The sequence below is a fragment of the Salvelinus fontinalis genome, chromosome 31, assembly GCF_029448725.1.
Source record: "Salvelinus fontinalis isolate EN_2023a chromosome 31, ASM2944872v1, whole genome shotgun sequence".
NCBI classification, from domain to species: domain Eukaryota; kingdom Metazoa; phylum Chordata; class Actinopteri; order Salmoniformes; family Salmonidae; genus Salvelinus; species Salvelinus fontinalis.
In genome coordinates, this window is record NC_074695.1 from 9589414 (window position 1) to 9609771 (window position 20358).

The 20358-nt window shown below is 46.3% G+C and overlaps 1 protein-coding gene across 1 annotated transcript in view; it reads left to right on the forward strand.

Annotated features, from left to right (window-relative positions):
* LOC129829503 (sodium-dependent neutral amino acid transporter SLC6A17-like) overlaps positions 1 to 20358 on the forward strand; it is a 56024-nt gene that overhangs the window by 22827 nt on the left and 12839 nt on the right. Inside the window, exons 4-9 of the mRNA XM_055891219.1 lie at positions 950 to 1079; positions 2552 to 2733; positions 9544 to 9654; positions 12414 to 12655; positions 14327 to 14519; positions 18235 to 18430. Coding sequence (XP_055747194.1) covers positions 950 to 1079; positions 2552 to 2733; positions 9544 to 9654; positions 12414 to 12655; positions 14327 to 14519; positions 18235 to 18430 — 1054 coding nt within the window. The remainder of the gene's footprint in view (positions 1 to 949; positions 1080 to 2551; positions 2734 to 9543; positions 9655 to 12413; positions 12656 to 14326; positions 14520 to 18234; positions 18431 to 20358) is intronic.

Consider the following 20358-nt stretch of genomic DNA (forward strand, 5'->3'; position numbering starts at 1 on the left):
CACACCATGACTGACCCACCGCCAAACCGGTCATGCTGGAAGATGTTGCAGGCAGCAGAACGTTCTCCACGGCGTCTCCAGACTCTGTCACGTGCTCAGTGTGAACCTGCTTTCATTTGTGAAGAGCACAGGGCGCCAGTGGCGAATTTGCCAATCTTGGTGTTCTCTGGCAAATGCCAAACGTCCTGCACGGTGTTGGGCTGTAAGCACAACCCCCACCTGTGGACGTCGGGCCCTCATATCACCCTCATGGAGTCTGTTTCTGACCATTTGAGCAGACACATGCACATTTGTGGCCTGCTGAAGGTAATTTTGCAGGGCTCTGGCAGTGTTCCTCCTGATCCTCCTTGCACAAAGGCGGAGGTAGCGGTCCTGCTGCTGGGTTGTTGCCCTCCTACGGCCTCCTCCACGTCTCCTGATGTACTGGCCTGTCTCCTGGTAGCGCCTCCATGCTCTGGACACTACGCTGACAGACACAGCAAACCTTTTTGCCACAGTTCGCATTGATGTGCCATCCTGGATGAACTGCACTACCTGAGCCACTTGTGTGGGTTGTAGACTCCGTCTCATGCTACCACTAGAGTGAGAGCACCGCCAGCATTCAAAAGTGACCAAACATCAGCCAGGAAGCATAGGAACTGAGAAGTGGTCTGTGGTCACCACCTGCAGAACCATTCCTTTTTTGGAGGTGTCTTACTAATTGCCTATAATTTCCACCTTTTGTCTATTCCATTTGCACAACAGCATGTGAAATTTATTGTCAATCAGTGTTGCTTCCTAAGTGGACAGTTTGATTTCACAGAAGTGTGATTGACTTGGAGTTACATTGTGTTGTTTAAGTGTTCCCTTTATTTTTTTGAGCAGTGTATATGTTTTTGTAGGTCGAGTAATGACAATGGTTTCTTAGGAAGACCTAAGGATTATTCTACCTCTCTCTGTCTCTCTCCAGGTGTGTGGCTTCGTGGGCCTGTACTACAACGTGATTATCGGCTGGAGTATCTTCTACTTCTTCCAGTCCTTCCAGTACCCGCTGCCCTGGGCAGAGTGCCCCATCAGGGTGGGCAACGGGAGCCAAGCCAGTGAGTACAAAACACAAAATACTCTCAAAATGTACAGACAACTAATACTAACATGCTAACGTAAATGCTAATGTACAGACAACTAATACTAACATGCTAACGTAAATGCTAATGTACAGACAACTAATACTAACATGCTAACGTAAATGCTAATGTACAGACAACTAATACTAACATGCTAACGTAAATGCTAATGTACAGACAACTAATACTAACATGCTAACGTAAATATTAATGTACAGACAACTAATACTAACATGCTAACGTAAATGCTAATGTACAGACAACTAATACTAACACGCTAATGTAAATTCTAATGTACAGACAACTAATACTAACATGCTAACGTAAATGCTAATGTACAGACAACTAATACTAACATGCTAACGTAAATGCTAATGTACAGACAACTAATACTAACATGCTAACGTAAATGCTAATGTACAGACAACTAATACTAACATGCTAACGTAAATGCTAATGTACAGACAACTAATACTAACATGCTAACGTAAACGCTAATGTGAGGTGAGTGGATGAGCTAAAGGCTAACATAGGGTTCCCTACCTCCTGCCTCTTGACTGACTGTGTGCTGCGGCTGCCTGCCATTCCCTCTTTGGCGGCTGTCAGCCGCGGGGCATGCTGAATACTCACAGAGACTTGGTCATACGTTCTGACATGATGCAGCATCAGAGCTGCTCTCTCAGATCAGTTTAAGGACTATCCAACCCAATTCAGATCAGTTTAGGGACTATCCAACCCAGTTCAGATCGACAGACAGACAGACAGACAGACAGACAGACAGACAGACAGACAGACAGACAGACAGACAGACAGACAGACAGACAGACAGACAGACAGACAGACAGACAGACAGACAGACAGATAGATAGATAGATAGATAGATAGATAGATAGATAGATAGATAGATAGATTCACTACCGCACCATCTAAGACTTTACTCTATTTCACAGCTATTTCTATTTCTCACTCCACATTTCTCAAACCTTGTCCCCCTCTCTCCCCTCTCTCCTCCCTCTCTCTCCTCCCCCTCTCTCCCCTCTCTCCTACCCCTCTCTCCCCGCTCTCCTCCCCCTCTCTCCCCTCTCTCCTCCCTCTCTCCCCTCTCTCCTCCCCCTCTCTCCCCTCTCTCCTCCCCCTCTCACCCCTCTCTCCTTCCATCTCACCCCTCTCTCCTCCCCTCTCACCCCTCACTCCTCCCCCTCTCACCCCTCTCCCCTCTCTCCTCTCCTTCCCTCTCACTTATCTCATCCCCTTCTCTCTTTCTCCTCTGCCTCTCCCCTCTCACCTACCTCTACCCCCTCTCCCCTTCTCCTCCCCCTCTTTATCTTCCCCTCTCCCCTTCTCCTCCCCCTCTCCCCTCTCTCCTCCCCCTCTACCCATCTCCTCCCCCACTCCCCTTCTCGCCTCTCTCCTCCCCTCTCTCCTCCCCCTCTCCCCTCCTCTTCTAGTAATCGAACCGGAGTGTGAAAAGTCTTCTGCCACCACCTACTTCTGGTACCGGCAGACCTTGAACATCACCAGCACCATCGAGGACAGCGGAGGCCTCAACTGGAAGATGACCCTGTCCCTGTTCGCCGCCTGGCTCATCGTCTGTCTGGCAGTCATCAAGGGTATTCAGTCATCTGGGAAGGTAACAGACCGAGACATATATACAGTCGGAAGGTTACATACACTTAGGTTGGAGTCATTAAATCTCGTTTTTCAACCACTCCACAAATTTCTTGTTAACAAACTATAGTTTTGTCAAGTCGGTTAGGACATCTACTTTGTGCATGACACAAGTAATTTTTTCCAACAATTGTTTACAGACAGATTATTTCACTTATAATTCCCTGTATCACAATTCCAGTGGGTCAGAAGTTTACATACACTAAGTTGACTGTGCCTTTAAACAGCTTGGAAAATTCCAGAAAATTATGTCATGGCTTTAGAAGCTTCTGGTAGGCTAATTGCCATAATTTGAGTCAATTGGAGATGTACCTGTGGATGTAGTTCAAGGCCTACCTTCAAACTCAGTGCCTCTTTGCTTGACATCATGGGAAAATCAAAAGAAATCAGGCAAGACCTCCACAAGTCTGGTTCATCCTTGGGAGCAATTTCCAAACGCCTGAAGGTACCACATTCATCTGTACAAACAATAGTACGCAAGTATAAACACCATGGGACAACGCAGCCGTCATACCGCTCAGGAAGGAGATGCATTCTGTCTCCTAGAGATGAACGTACTTTGGTGCGAAAAGTGCAAATCAATCCCAGAACAACACAAGGACCTTGTGAAGATGCTGGAAGAAACAGGTACAAAAGTATCTATATCCACAGTCAAACGAGTCCTATATCGACATAACCTGAAAGGCCGCTCAGCAAGGAAGAAGCCACTGCTCCAAAACCGCCATAAAAAAGCCAGACTACAGTTTGCAACTGCACATGGGGACAAAGATCATACTTTTTGGAGAAATGTCCTCTGGTCTGATGAAACAAAAATATAACTGTTTTGCCATAATGACCATCGTTATGTTTGGAGGAAAAAGGGGGACAGCATCATGTTGTGGGGGTGCTTTGCTGCAGGAGGGACTGATGCACTTCACAAAATAGATGGCATCATGAGAAGGAAAATGATGTGAATGCAAGGAGGCCTAGAAACCTGATTCAGTTACACCAGCTCTGTCAGGAGGAATGGGCCAAAATTCTCCCAACTTAAAGTGGGAAGCTTGTGGAATGCTACCCGAACCGTTTGACCCAAGTTAAAAAATTTAAAGGCAGTGCTACCAAATACTAATTGAGTGTATGTAAACTTCTGACCCAGTGGGAATGTGATGAAAGAAATAAAAGCTTAAATAAATCATTCTCTACTATTATTCTGACATTTCACATTCTTAAAATAAAGTGGTGATCCTAAAACAGGTAATTTTTACTAGGATTAAATGTCAGGAATTGTGAAAAACTGTGTTTAAATGTATTTGGCTAAGGTGTATGTAAACATCCGACTTCAACTGTACATACAGTACATATATATATATATACACTGCTCAAAAAAATAAAGGGAACACTTAAACAACACAATGTAACTCCAAGTCAATCACACTTCTGTGAAATCAAACTGTCCACTTAGGAAGCAACACTGATTGACAATAAATTTCACATGCTGTTGTGCAAATGGAATAGACAGAAGGTGGAAATTATAGGCAATTAGCAAGACACCCCCCAAAACAGGAGTGATTCTGCAGGTGGTGACCACAGACCACTTCTCAGTTCCTATGCTTCCTGACTGATGTTTTGGTCACTTTTGAATGCTGGCGGTGCTCTCACTCTAGTGGTAGCATGAGACGGAGTCTACAACCCACACAAGTGGCTCAGGTAGTGCAGTTCATCCAGGATGGCACATCAATGCGAACTGTGGCAAAAAGGTTTGCTGTGTCTGTCAGCGTAGTGTCCAGAGCATGCAAGCGCTACCAGGAGACAGGCCAGTACATCAGGAGACGTGGAGGAGGCCGTAGGAGGGCAACAACCCAGCAGCAGGACCGCTACCTCCGCCTTTGTGCAAGGAGGTGCACTGCCAGAGCCCTGCAAAATGACCTCCAGCAGGCCACAAATGTGCATGTGTCAGCATATGATCTCACAAGGGGTCTGAGGATCTCATCTCGGTACCTAATGGCAGTCAGGCTACCTCTGGCGAGCACATGGAGGGCTGTGCGGCCCCCCAAAGAAATGCCACCCCACACCATGACTGACCCATCGCCAAACCGGTCATGCTGGAAGATGTTGCAGGCAGCAGAACGTTCTCCACGGCGTCTCCAGACTCTGTCACATGCTCAGTGTGAACCTGCTTTCATTTGTGAAGAGCACAGGGCGCCAGTGGCGAATTTGCCAATCTTGGTGTTCTCTGGCAAATGCCAAACGTCCTGCACGGTGTTGGGCTGTAAGCACAACCCCCACCTGTGGACGTCGGGCCCTCATATCACCCTCATGGAGTCTGTTTCTGACCATTTGAGCAGACACATGCACATTTGTGGCCTGCTGAAGGTCATTTTGCAGGGCTCTGGCAGTGTTCCTCCTGATCCTCCTTGCACAAAGGCGGAGGTAGCGGTCCTGCTGCTGGGTTGTTGCCCTCCTACGGCCTCCTCCACGTCTCCTGATGTACTGGCCTGTCTCCTGGTAGCGCCTCCATGCTCTGGACACTACGCTGACAGACACAGCAAACCTTTTTGCCACAGCTCGCATTGATGTGCCATCCTGGATGAACTGCACTACCTGAGCCACTTGTGTGGGTTGTAGACTCCGTCTCATGCTACCACTAGAGTGAGAGCACCGCCAGCATTCAAAAGTGACCAAACATCAGCCAGGAAGCATAGGAACTGAGAAGTGGTCTGTGGTCACCACCTGCAGAACCATTCCTTTTTTGGAGGTGTCTTACTAATTGCCTATAATTTCCACCTTTTGTCTATTCCATTTGCACAACAGCATGTGAAATTTATTGTCAATCAGTGTTGCTTCCTAAGTGGACAGTTTGATTTCACAGAAGTGTGATTGACTTGGAGTTACATTGTGTTGTTTAAGTGTTCCCTTTATTTTTTTGAGCAGTGTATATATAAACTGGGTGTTTCGAGCCCTGAATGCTAATGGGCTGACAGCCGTGGTATATCAGACCGTATACCACCGGTATGGCAAAACGTTTATTTTTACTGCTCTAATTGCGTTGGTAACCAGTTTATAATAGCAATAAGGCACCTCGGGGGTTTGTAATATATGGCCAATATACCACGGCTAAGGGCTGTATCCAGGCACTCCGTAATGCGTCGTGCTTAAGAATATCCCTTAGCCGTGGTACATTGGCCATATACCACACCTCCTCGTGCCTTATTGCTTAAATATACTATCTGAAGGTATATATGGGTCTGGAAAGGTACAGGCTTGTCTTCCGACAGCTACTGTGCGCTGTTGTAATGTGATTCTGTGGGGGGAGGGGTTACCTGAAAAAGAAACACTGGTATTGTTGAACGTTCTTCTTTGAGGGCTCAAGAGATCTATTCAGTTGTTTATGGTTAGAGTTAGAGTTAGATGTTAGAGAATACTCGCGTGCTGGAGTTTCTACTGTTTCACATACAGATAATTCCCCTGTAGACTTTCAATAGCTACCACGCTGTATGAATCTCATTTAACATTACATTTAAGTCATTTAGCAGACGCTCTTATCCAGAGCGACGAGTCTAGTGATTTTCATGAAGAGTTTTATACGGGCTAAACTATGCCACAGCTTATGGTGAGAAAGGCTAAAATGCTAAGCATATTACGATTCAATACGATTTGTGTATTTTCTTATGTTATGGAGAAAGAAGCACGCAAAATGTATGAGATTAGTCTTTATTTTTTATTTAACCTTTATTTAACTAGACAAGTCTTAATAGGTTAGTCTTAAGAGGCCACTAGGCTCAGTGTGGTTATATAATACACTATATATACAAAAGTATGTGGACGCCCCTTCAAATTAGTGGATTCGGGCTATTTCAGCCACACCCGTTGCTGACAGGCGTATAGAATCGAGCACACAGCCATGCAATCTCCATAGACAAACATTGGCAGTAGAATAGCCTTACTGAGGAGCTAAGTGACTTTCAACGTGGCACCGTCATAGGATGCCCCCTTTCCAACAAGTCAGTTCATCAGGTTTCTGCCATGCTAGAGCGGCCTCAACTGTAAGTGCTGTTATTGTGAAGTGGAAACTTCTAGAAATAACAACGCCTCAGCAGCTAAGTGGTAGGCCACACAAGCTCACAGAAAGGGACCGTCGAGTGCTGAAGCGCGTAGTGCGTAAAAATAGTCACATAAAAATCATCTGTCCTCGGTTGCAACACTCACTACAGAGTTCCAAACTGCCTCTCGAATCAACATCAGCGCAAGAACTGTTAGTCGGGAGCTTCATGAAATGGGTTTCCATGGCCGAGCAGCCGCACACAAGCCTAAGATCACCATGCGTAATGCCAAGCGTCAGCTGGAGTGGTTTAAAAGCTCGCCTCCATTGGACTCTGGATCAGTGGAAACGCGTTCTCTTGAGTGATGAATCACGCGTCACCATCTGGCAGTCCAATAGAGGAATCTGGGTTTGGCGGATGCCAGGAGAACGCTACCTGCCACAATGTATAGTGCCAACTGTAAAGTTTGGTGGAGGAGGAATAATGGTCTGGAGCTGTTTTTCATGGTTCGGGCTAGGTCCTTTAGCTCCAGTGAAGGGAAATCTTAATGCTAATGCTACAATGACATTCTAGACGATTCTGTGCTTCCAACTTTGTGGCAACAATTTGAAGAAGGCCTTTCCTGTTTCAGCATGACAATGCCCCCGTGCACAAAAGCAAGGTCCGTACGGAAATGGTTTGTTGAGATTGTTGTGGAAGAACTTGACTGGCCTGCACAGAGCCCTGACCTCAACTCCATTGAACACCTTTTGGATGATTTGGAACGCCAACTGTGAGCCAGGCGTAATTGCTCAACATCAGTGCCCGACCTCACTAATGCTCTTGTGGCTGAGTAGAAGCAAGTCCCTGCAGCAATGTGGGTAGATAGATGGCAGATAGTGGAACGCCTTAAAAGCTGTAATAGCAGCAAGGGGGGGGGCGACCAACTCCATTTTAATGCTTATGATTTTGGAATGAGATGTTCGACGAGCAGGTGTCCACATACTTTTGGTCATGTAGTGTATGTTAGCTGGCTCACAACTCTGTTTGCATCCCAAATGCCACACTATTCCCTATATAGTGCACTACTTTAGACCAGAGCCCTATTCCCTAATAGTGCACTACTTTAGACCAGAGCCCTATTCCCTATATAGTGCACTACTTTAGACCAGAGCCCTATTCCCTATATAGTGCACTACTTTAGACCAGAGCCCTATTCCATATTATAGTGCACTACTTTAGACCAGAGCCCTATTCCATATATAGTGCACTACTTTAGACCAGAGCCCTATTCCCTATATAGTGCTCTACTATAGACCAGAGCCCTATTCCCTATATAGTGCACTACTTTAGACCAGAGCCCTATCCATATATAGTGCACTACTTTAGACCAGAGCCCTATTCCCTATATAGTGCCCTATTTTAGACCAGAGCCCTATTCCATATATAGTGCATTACTTTAGACCAGAGCCCTATTCCATATATAGTGCCCTATTTTAGACCAGAGCCCTATTCCATATATAGTGCCCTATTTTAGACCAGAGCCCTATTCCATATATAGTGCCCTATTTTAGACCAGAGCCCTATTCCCTATATAGTGCCCTACTTTAGACCAGAGCCCTATTCCATATATAGTGCACTCTGTAGGACATAGGGTGCCATTTGTGATTCAGGAATAACAATGTGCTTTCATCACAGTCCAAACAATGAGTCATGATCACAACACAACATCCAAGCCACATTGTGGAATAGGGAAATACATAAGAGACATTGTGGAATAGGGAAATACATAAGAGACATTGTGGAATAGGGAAATACATAAGAGACATTGTGGAATAGGGAAATACATAAGAGACATTGTGGAATAGGGAAATACATAAGAGACTTTGTGGAATAGGGAAATACATAAGAGATATTGTGGAATAGGAAAATACATAAGAGACATTGTGGAATAGGAAAATACATAAGAGACATTGTGGAATAGGGAAATACATAAGAGACATTGTGGAATAGGGAAATACATAAAAGACATTGTGGAATAGGGAAATACATAAGAGACATTGCCAAGATCTGACACACTCTGTCTGAGTTCCTAATGGCACCTTATTCTCTATATAGTGCGCTACCTGTTTCCAGTGGCCCTGGTCAAAAGAAGTGCACTACCTGTTTCCAGTGGCCCTGGTCAAAAGAAGTGCACTACCTGTTTCCAGTGGCCCTGGTCAAAAGAAGTGCACTACCTGTTTCCAGTGGCCCTGGTCAAAAGAAGTGCACTACCTGTTTCCAGTGGCCCTGGTCAAAAGAAGTGCACTACCTGTTTCCAGTGGCCCTGGTCAAAAGAAGTGCACTACCTGTTTCCAGTGGCCCTGGTCAAAAGAAGTGCACTACCTGTTTCCAGTGGCCCTGGTCAAAAGAAGTGCACTACCTGTTTCCAGTGGCCCTGGTCAAAAGAAGTGCACTACCTGTTTCCAGTGGCATTGGTCGAAAGAAGTGCACTATATTGGAGATAGGGTGCCATTTTGAAAGCAAACTTTAAAACATGGGACTCTGTCATAATCACATTAGGGTAGCAAGGCCAAAGACATTTAGAGAAGTGTGGTAGTGTCCATGGTAACAGTGTGACGTGTGTATCGTCCTCTGTCTGTCGTCCCCCCCCCCCCCCCTCAGGTCATATACTTCATGATAACAGTTTGTGTGTGTGTGTGTGTGTGTGTGTGTGTGTGTGTGTGTGTGTGTGTGTGTGTGTGTGTACGTGTGTGTGTGTTCTCTCCCCTCAGGTGATGTACTTCAGCTCTCTCTTCCCCTACGTGGTGTTGATCTGTTTCCTCGTCAGAGGCCTGATGCTCAAAGGATCTGTTGACGGCATCGCTCACATGTTCACCCCAAAGGTACACACACACACACACACACACACACTCCAAAGGTACACACACACTCCAAAGGTACACACACACACACACACACACACACACACACACACACACACACACACACACACACACACACACACACACACACACACACACACACACACATACACACACACACACACACACACACACACACTCCAAAGGTACACACACACTCCAAAGGTACACACACACACACACACACTCCAAAGGTACACACACACTCCAAAGGTACACACACACACACACACATACACACACACACACACACACACACACACACACACACACACACACACACTCCAAAGGTACACACACACCATCCTTCATCTGTGGTTCTGAGAATTACAGCCCCAAAGTTTCATGTGTTCATTATGAAATATAACACACAGACTAACCTCAGTCTGACACGTTAACCTCAGTCTGACACGATAACCTCAGTCTGACACGCTAACCTCAGTCTGACACGCTAACCTCAGTCTGACACGATAACATCAGTCTAACACGTTAACCTCAGTCTGACACGTTAACCTCAGTCTGACATGCTAACCTCAGTCTGACACGTTAACCTCAGTCTGACACGCTAACCTCAGTCTGACACGCTAACCTCAGTCTGACACGCTAACCTCAGTCTGACACGTTAACCTCAGTCTGACACGCTAACCTCAGTCTGACACGCTAACCTCAGTCTGACACGTTAACCTCAGTCTGACACGCTAACCTCAGTCTGACACGCTAACCTCAGTCTGACACGCTAACCTCAGTCTGACACGTTAACCTCAGTCTGACACGTTAACCTCAGTCTGACACGATAACATCAGTCTGACACGCTAACCTCAGTCTGACACGTTAACCTCAGTCTGACACGCTAACCTCAGTCTGACACGCTAACCTCAGTCTGACACGCTAACCTCAGTCTGACACGTTAACCTCAGTCTGACACGTTAACCTCAGTCTGACACGTTAACCTCAGTCTGAAATGTTCACCTCAGTCTGACACGCTAACCTCAGTCTGACACGTTAACCTCAGTCTGACATGCTAACCTCAGTCTGACACGTTAACCTCAGTCTGACACGCTAACCTCAGTCTGACACGCTAACCTCAGTCTGACACGCTAACCTCAGTCTGACACGTTAACCTCAGTCTGACACGTTAACCTCAGTCTGACACGCTAACCTCAGTCTGACACGTTAACCTCAGTCTGACACGTTAACCTCAGTTTGAAATGTTCACCTCAGTCTGACACGCTAACCTCAGTCTGACATGTTAACCTCAGTCTGACACGTTAACCTCAGTCTGACACGTTAACCTCAGTCTGACACGCTAACCTCAGTCTGACACGCTAACCTCAGTCTGACACGCTAACCTCAGTCTGACACGTTAACCTCAGTCTGACATGCTAACCTCAGTCTGACACGCTAACCTCAGTCTGACACGCTAACCTCAGTCTGACAGGTTAACCTCCGTCTGACACGTTAACCTCAGTCTGACACGTTAACCTCAGTCTGAAATGTTCACCTCAGTCTGACACGCTAACCTCAGTCTGACACGTTAACCCCAGTCTGACACGCTAACCTCAGTCTGACACGCTAACCTCAGTCTGACACGTTAACCTCAGTCTGACATGCTAACCTCAGTCTGACACGTTAACCTCAGTCTGACACGCTAACCTCAGTCTGACACGCTAACCTCAGTCTGACACGCTAACCTCAGTCTGACACGTTAACCTCAGTCTGACACGCTAACCTCAGTCTGACACGTTAACCTCAGTCTGACACGTTAACCTCAGTCTGAAATGTTCACCTCAGTCTGACACGTTAACCTCAGTCTGACACGCTAACCTCAGTCTGAAATGTTCACCTCAGTCTGACACGTTAACCTCAGTCTGAAATGTTCACCTCAGTCTGATACGCTAACCTCAGTCTAACACGTTAACCTCAGTCTGACACGCTAACCTCAGTCTGACATGTTAACCTCAGTCTAAGACGTTAACCTCAGTCTGACACGTTAACCTCAGTCTGAAACACGCGGTTATGTAATCACAGACTCAGCCTGGAGACAGAAGAGAACATTGTTACAGAGCCCACATACTGAGAGGAGACACGTGTTTCCTGATATGGCAGTGTCTGTTTGTCTGTCTGGACTGGATTCTATGTAGGGATAGGAAACTCTAGTCGCAGTGTTTGTCCTGCGGCATTTTGATCCTCATCCTTGATTTATAATGTGGATTAGGGTTATGCTTTACATGAAGGACACTCAACGACCATTAATTAATGGATTCAGAGCCTCTGTACTGTACCGTATCCTTCATTTACTGTATGTCATTAGTATTCACTTCGACTGAAAATATGAACGCGTGGTTGTTGTCGCCCTCTAAAGGCTGACTGAGGTACTCATGTGTAATAATGTATTTTTCCTCTGAAGGTAGACATTTGCCAGAAATGTCTATTAGAGCATGATTGTGTGTGGAGCATTAATTTGTTGACCTTTGCCCCATCTACCCCCTGACCTCTAACCTCAAATGGGCGGCAGGTAGCCTATTGGTTAGAGCGTTGGATCAGTAACTGAAAGGTTGCTGGTTTGAATACCTGCGCCAACAACATCAAAAATCAGAGCAAGTCACTTAACCCTAATTTGCTCCAGGGGTGCTGTACTACTATGGCTAACCCTGTAAAACTGCACATTTCTGGTGTACGTGACAATAAAACCTACTTTATTTTTGACCTCTTAACCCCAGTTGGAGAAGATGCTGGAGCCCCAGGTTTGGAGGGAGGCAGCCACCCAGGTGTTCTTCGCTCTGGGCCTTGGGTTCGGAGGGGTCATAGCCTTCTCCAGCTACAACAAGCGGGACAACAACTGTCACTTTGACGCAGCGCTGGTCTCTATCATCAACTTCATCACCTCCATCCTGGCTACGCTGGTGGTGTTCGCCGTGCTGGGGTTCAAGGCCAACATCATGAACGAGAAATGTGTTGTGGAGTGAGTATATCTAGCCTGGTGCAAGATCTTTTTGTGTTGTCTTCTGATCCCAGATCTGTTTGTGTTGTCTTCTGGTCCCAGATATATTTGTGCTGTCTTCTGGTCCCAGATATATTTGTGCTGTCTTCTGGTCCCAGATCTGTTTGTGCTGTCTTCTGATCCCAGATCTGTTTGTGCTGTCTTCTGGTCCCAGATCTGTTTGTGCTGTCTTCTGATCTCAGATCTGTTTGTGCTGTCTTCTGATCCCAGATCTATTTGTGTTGTCTACTGATCCCAGATCTGTTTGTGTTGTCTACTGATCCCAGATCTGTTTGTGTTGTCTACTGATCCCAGATCTGTTTGTGTGGTCTTCTGATCCCAGATCTATTTGTGCTGGAGTAAATCTGCTATATAATCCTGATTTATTATTATGTGTTGTTGGAGTAAATCTGCTGTATAATCCTGATTTATTATTATGTGTCGTTGGATTAAATCTGCTGTATAATCCTGATTTATTATTATGTGTCGTTGGAGTAAATCTGCTGTATAATCCTGATTTATTATTATGTGTCGTTGGAGTAAATCTGCTGTATAATCCTGATTTATTATTATGTGTCGTTGGAGTATATCTGCTGTATAATCCTGATTTATTATTATGTGTCGTTGGAGTAAATCTGCTGTATAATCCTGATTTATTATTATGTGTCGTTGGAGTAAATCTGCTGTATAATCCTGATTTATTATTATGTGTCGTTGGAGTAAATCTGCTGTATAATCCTGATTTATTATTATGTGTCGTTGGAGTAAATCTGCTGTATAATCCTGATTTATTATTATGTATCGTTGGAGTATATCTGCTGTATAATCCTGATTTATTATTATGTGTCGTTGGAGTATATCTGCTGTATAATCCTGATTTATTATTATGTGTCGTTGGAGTAAATCTGCTGTATAATCCTGATTTATTATTATGTGTCGTTGGATTAAATCTGCTGTATAATCCTGATTTATTATTATGTGTCGTTGGAGTAAATCTGCTGTATAATCCTGATTTATTATTATGTGTCGTTGGAGTAAATCTGCTGTATAATCCTGATTTCTTATTATGTGTCGTTGGAGTAAATCTGCTGTATAATCCTGATTTATTATTATGTGTCGTTGGAGTAAATCTGCTGTATAATCCTGATTTCTTATTATGTGTCGTTGGAGTAAATCTGCTGTATAATCCTGATTTATTATTATGTGTCGTTGGAGTATATCTGCTGTCCACTCAGTCGTTCATCTTATCTTTACGTTTGAATCCATTATGGGCCAGTTTATGTCTGTTTTGCAGAGCACAGTAATTGTAAAAAGCTTAAAGTCCAGGATTCAATCCAACGCAGGACTAATGACCTGGGCACAGCAATAAACTGTGAGAAATAATTCACCAGACGTTGGCTGAGATGGTGATCTCTGTAAACACTGCAGATGTTGGCTCAGGCATAAAACCACTTCAAAGTAAAGTGCACAGATCGTTAATCTGTGTTTGTTTGAATTCCAATCTCACTCTTGTCAACAGAGAACTCAACGAAACGCAAATAATTGAATCAAACTCAAATCGCAGAACCAATCGCATATTGTCATTGTAGAATAGATGAGGTTCTTCTTTCGGTATTAACCGTACCCTCCTCTCCTCTCTCCTCCTGTCTACAGGAATGCAGAGAAGATCCTAGGTTACCTTAAGTCAGGTGTGTTGAGTCTTGAGCTGATCCCTCCCCACGTCAACTTCTCTCACCTGTCAGCTGTGGACTATCAGGAGATGTATGGAGTGATCAAGACTGTCAGGGAGGACAGCTTCGATCAGCTAGGACTGGACCCCTGTTTACTGGAGGACGAACTCAACAAGGTATGTTGGGTCTGTAACCCCTGTTTACTGGAGGACGAACTCAACAAGGTATGTTGGGACTGGACCCCTGTTTACTGGAGGACGAACTCAACAAGGTATGTTGGGTCTGTAACCCTGTTTACTGGAGGACGAACTCAACAAGGTATGTTGGGACTAGACCCCTGTTTACTGGAGGACGAACTCAACAAGGTATGTTGGGTCTGTAACCCTATTTACTGGAGGACGAACTCAACAAGGTATGTTGGGTCTGTAACCCCTGTTTACTGGAGGACGAACTCAACAAGGTATGTTGGGACTGGACCCCTGTTTACTGGAGGACGAACTCAACAAGGTATGTTGGGTCTGTAACCCTATTTACTGGAGGACGAACTCAACAAGGTATGTTGGGTCTGTAACCCCTGTTTACTGGAGGACGAACTCAACAAGGTATGTTGGGACTGGACCCCTGTTTACTGGAGGACGAACTCAACAAGGTATGTTGGGACTGGACCCCTGTTTACTGGAGGACGAACTCAACAAGGTATGTTGGCCATGGGCGTAAGTTGAGCAGTTGGCCATTGGGTAAGTTGAGCAGATGATCATGGGCGTAAGTTGAGCCGATGGCCATGGGGTAAGTTGAGCCGATGGCCATGGGCGTAAGTTGAGCCGATGGCCATGGGGTAAGTTGAGCCGATGGCCATGGGGTAAGTTGAGCAGATGGTCAAGGGGGTAAGTTGAGCCGTTGGCCATTGGGTAAATTGAGCAGATGATCATGGGCGTAAGTTGAGCCGATGGCCATGGGGTAAGTTGAGCCGATGGCCATGGGTGTAAGTTGAGCCGATGGCCATGGGGTAAGTTGAGCCGTTGGCCATTGGGTAAGTTGAGCCGATGGCCATGGGGTAAGTTGAGCCGATGGCCATCGGGTAAGTTGAGCAGATGGCCATGGGGTAAGTTGAGCAGATGGCCATGGGGTAAGTTGAGCAGATGGCCATGGGGTAAGTTGAGCCGATGGCCATGGGGTAAGTTGAGCCGATGGCCATGGGGGTAAGTTGAGCCGATGGCCATGGGGTAAGTTGAGCCGATGGCCATGGGGTAAGTTGAGCCGATGGCCATGGGGTAAGTTGAGCCGATGGCCATGGGCGTAAGTTGAGCCGTTGGACATGGGGGTAAGTTGAGCCGTTGGCCATGGGGTAAGTTGAGCCGATGGCCATGGGGTAAGTTGAGCCGATGGCCATGGGGTAAGGTGAGCCGTTGGCCATGGGCGTAAGTTGAGCCGATAGCCATGGGGTAAGTTGAGCCGATGGCCATGGGATAAGTTGAGCCGATGGCCATGGGGTAAGTTGAGCCGATGGCCATGGGGTAAGTTGAGCCGATGGCCATGGGGTAAGTTGAGCCGATGGCCATGGGGTAAGTTGAGCCGATGGCCATGGGATAAGTTGAGCCGATGGCCATGGGGTAAGTTGAGCCGATGGCCATGGGGTAAGTTGAGCCGATGGCCATGGGGTAAGTTGAGCCGATGGCCATGGGGTAAGTTGAGCCGATGGCCATGGGGGTAAGTTGAGCCGATGGCCATGGGGTAAGTTGAGCCGATGGCCATGGGATAAGTTGAGCCGATGGCCATGGGGTAAGTTGAGCAGATGGCCATGGGGTAAGTTGAGCCGATGGCCATGGGGGTAAGTTGAGCCGATAGCCATGGGGTAAGTTGAGCCGATGGCCATGGGGTAAGTTGAGCCGATGGCCATGGGATAAGTTGAGCCGATCGCCATGTGGGTAAGTTGAGCCAATGGCCATGGGATAAATTGAGCAGATGGCCATGGGGTAAGTTGAGCCGATGGCCATGATGGTAAGTAGAGCAGATGGTCATGGGGTAAGTTGAGCCGATGGCCATGGGGTAAGATGAGCCGATGGCCATGGGGTAAGTTGAGCAAATGGTCATGGGGTAAGTTGAGCAGATGGCCATGGGGGTAAGTTGAGCCGATGGCCATGGGGTAAGTTGAGCAGATGGCCATGGGGTAAGTTGAGCCGATGGCCATGGGGTAAGTTGAGCAGATGGCCATGGGGTAAGTTGAGCAAATGGCCATGGGGTAAGTTGAGCTGATGGCCATGGGGTAAGTTGAGCCAATGGCCATGGGGTAAGTTGAGCCGTTGGCCATGGGGGTAAGTTGAGCCGATGGTCATGGGGTAAGTTGAGCCGATGGCCATGGGGGTAAGTTGAGCCTATGGCCATGGGGGTAAATTGAGCCAATGGCCATGGGGGTAAGTTGAGCAGATGGTCATGGGGTAAGTTGAGCCGATGGCCATGGGGTAAGTTGAGCCGATGGCCATGGGTTAAGTTGAGCCGATGGCCATGGGGGTAAGTTGAGCCGATGGCCATGGGGTAAGTTGAGCCGATGGCAAGTTGAGCCAATTGAAACGTTTTCATCCCAGGCGAAATGCAAGGCATTATCATGCAGATAATATGGTAACAACAGGGCATAGCCTGTTAAAAGTGTTTTAAAAAGTACACAGTGTTTACTAGGTGTTAAGCCTGTGTTAAAATATGCTTACAATGACTAAAAGAACCAAAAGTATTGTGATTGTGTTGAATTGTGTTTGGTAAATTAAGATTGACATGATTTTTAAAAAGTAGTGGTAATATTTCAAGGCTTATCTTACACTGTCCCGAGGCTCAATTTACCGTGGCTCAACTTACCCCATACCCGGGGTAAATTGTGCCAGGAGACCACTTTTTTTGGACAAGCTATGTTTTCAAAACTGGCACAATAAACTGTCATGTTTACATTATTATTTCAAAGGATAAAAATACATCCTGAAATATATGTGAATATCTCTGTTAGAAAGAATACAGCTTGACGGAGTGATGCTGAATGTCAAATATGGCTCAACTTACCCCACTCTACCCTACATAAAACAAATCTGTTGGTCTGTCTCTCTCTCTCTACCTCTCTCTCTCTCTCTCTCTACCTCTCTCTCTCACTCTCTCTCTCTCTCTCTCACTCTCTCTCTCTCTCTCTCTCTCTCTCTCTCTCTCTCTCACTCTCTCTCTCTCTCACTCTCTCTGTCTCTCTCTCTCTCTCTCTCTCTCTCTCTCTCTCTCTCTCTCTCTCTCTCTCTCTCTCTCTCTCTCTCTCTCTCTCTCTCTCTCTCTCTCTCTGCCTCGCTCTCTCTACCTCTCCCTCTACCTCTCTCTCTCTACCTCTCTCTCTCTACCTCTCTCTCTCTCTCTCTCTCTCTCTCTCTCTCTCTCTCTCTCTCTCTCTCTCTCTCTCTACCTCTCTCTCTCTACCTCTCTCTCTCTCTCTCTCTCTCTCTCTCTCTCTACCTCTCTCTCTCTACCCCTCTCTCTCTCTCTCTACCTCTCTCTCTCTACCTCTCTCTCTCTACCCCTCTCTCTCTACCTCTCTCTCTCTACCTCTCTCTCTACCTCTCTCTCTCTACCTCTCTCTCTCTACCTCTCTCTCTCTACCTCTCTCTCTCTACCTCTCTACCTCTCTCTCTCTACCTCTCTCTCTCTACCTCTCTCTCTCTACCTCTCTCTCTACCTCTCTCTACCTGTCTCTCTCTACCTCTCTCTCTACCTCTCTCTCTCTACCTCTCTCTCTCTACCTCTACCCCTCTCTCTCTCTCTCTCTCTCTCTCTCTCTCTCTCTCTCTCTCTCTCTCTTTCTTTCTTTCTTTCTTTCTTTCTTTCTTTCTTTCTTTCTTTCTTTCTTTCTTTCTTTCTTTCTTTCTCCAGGCAGTGCAGGGTACAGGCCTGGCCTTCATTGCCTTCACTGAGGCCATGACTCACTTCCCTGCCTCTCCCTTCTGGTCTGTCATGTTCTTCTTCATGCTGATTAACCTGGGGCTGGGGTCCATGATCGGCACCATGACAGGGATCACCACACCTGTACTGGACGCCTTCCCCAAGATACGCAAGGAGTTCCTCTGTGGTAAGGCTTCAATTGATTGGTTGGTTGTTTGATTGGTATCGATAGATTGATTATTTATCAGTCATTATTCAAAGGTCTGTTGGCATCAGCCAATGGCTGTTGAAAGAAGCAATGCCTTACTTTGCATTTGTTAAGCATTAGAGACGTAGTCACATAATCAGCCTAATCAGTCTAATATCTTTCCTCTCAACTATTCAAGTTTCATTTGTTTTAGCCTAGTGGTTAGAGCGTTGGGCTAGTAAAAAAAGGTTGCTGGATCAAATCCCTGGGCTAACAAGGTAAAAAGATATCGTACTGCCCCTGAACAAGGCAGTTAACCCACTGTTCCCCTGAACAAGGCAGTTAACCCACTGTTCCCCTGAACAAGGCAGTTAACCCACTGTTCCCCTGAACAAGGCAGTTAACCCACTGTTCCCCTGAACAAGGCAGTTAACCCACTGTTCCCCTGAACAAGGCAGTTAACCCACTGTTCCCCTGAACAAGGCAGTTAACCCACTGTTCCCCGGTAGGGCTTCATTGTAAATAAGAATTTGTTCTTAACTGACTTGCCTAGTTAAATAGGTAAATAAATACCTTTGAAATGTAAAATACATTATTAGTCATATGTACAGGAAACACACGGTATACATCGTCCAATGAAATGCTTACTTATAGGTTCCTTATAGAACAATGCAACAACAATAATAAATAATGAAAGATAACAGGAACATAAAGTAAATGTCTCAGTAGAATATAATAAACATTGTAGCATCAGTAAAATACAGGAAGGCACAATTTATAGAACAAAATATTTACACATGTTTTAGGGAAAGGGAGATTGAGGGAAATGTGTTTAAATTGTGCAGTATTTACATTTAAGTCATTTAGCAGACGCTCTTATCCAGAGCGACTAACAAATTGGATATATATATTTAACCAGGCAATTCTGTTAAGAACAAATTCTTATTTTCAATGACGGCCTAGGAACAGTGGGTTAACTGCCTTGTTCAGGGGCAGAACAACAGATTTTTACCTTGTCAGCTCGGGGATTCGAACTTGCAACCTTTCGGTTACTAGTCCAAAGCTCTAACCACTAGGCTACCTGCCGCGCCGATATTTAGCCATCATAATAAGGGACTGGTAGCAGCAGTTGTGATGTGTGGGTAGCATTAATGTGTGTGTGTGTGTGTGTGTGTGTGTGTGTGTGTGTGTGTGTGTGTGTGTGTGTGTGTGTGTGTGTGTGTGTGTGGGGGGGGGTGTGGGTGGGTGTGGGGGTGTACGTGAATGAGTGCATGTGTGTTAAGATGCGGAGAATCGGGCCTCCCGGGTGACGCAGTGGTCTAGAGCACCAGAGTCTCTGGGTTCGTGCCCAGGCTCTGTCGCAGCCGGCCGCGACCTGGAGGTCCGTGGGGCGACGCACAATTGGCCTAGCGTCGTCCGGGTTAGGGAGGGTTTGGCCGGTAGGGATATCCTTGTCTCATCACGCTCCAGCGACTCCTGTGGCGGGCCGGGCGCAGTGCGCGCTAACCGATAGGGCCAGGTACACGGTGTTTCCTCCGACACATTGGTGCGGCTGGCTTCCGGGTTGGAGGCGCGCTGTGTTAAGAAGCAGTGCGGCTTGGTTGGGTTGTGCTTCGGAGGACGCATGGCTTTCGACCTTCGTCTCTCCCGAGCCCGTACGGGAGTTGTAGCGATGAGACAAGATAGTAATTACTAGCGATTGGATACCACGAAAATTGGGGAGAAAAGGGGGAAAAATGTATTTAAAAAAATAATTGTTTTAAAAATATGCGGAGAATCAGTGCAGTTGGTCAGTCCAGTTCAAATGTTCAGCACTCTGATGGCTTGTAGAGACGGGACGGGACGGGGGGGGGTCCAGCCATCCTCCCCAATTAAAATGCCACCAACATCCTGTGGTCTCTGGATGGGTGGAAGCACGTCCCAGTGAT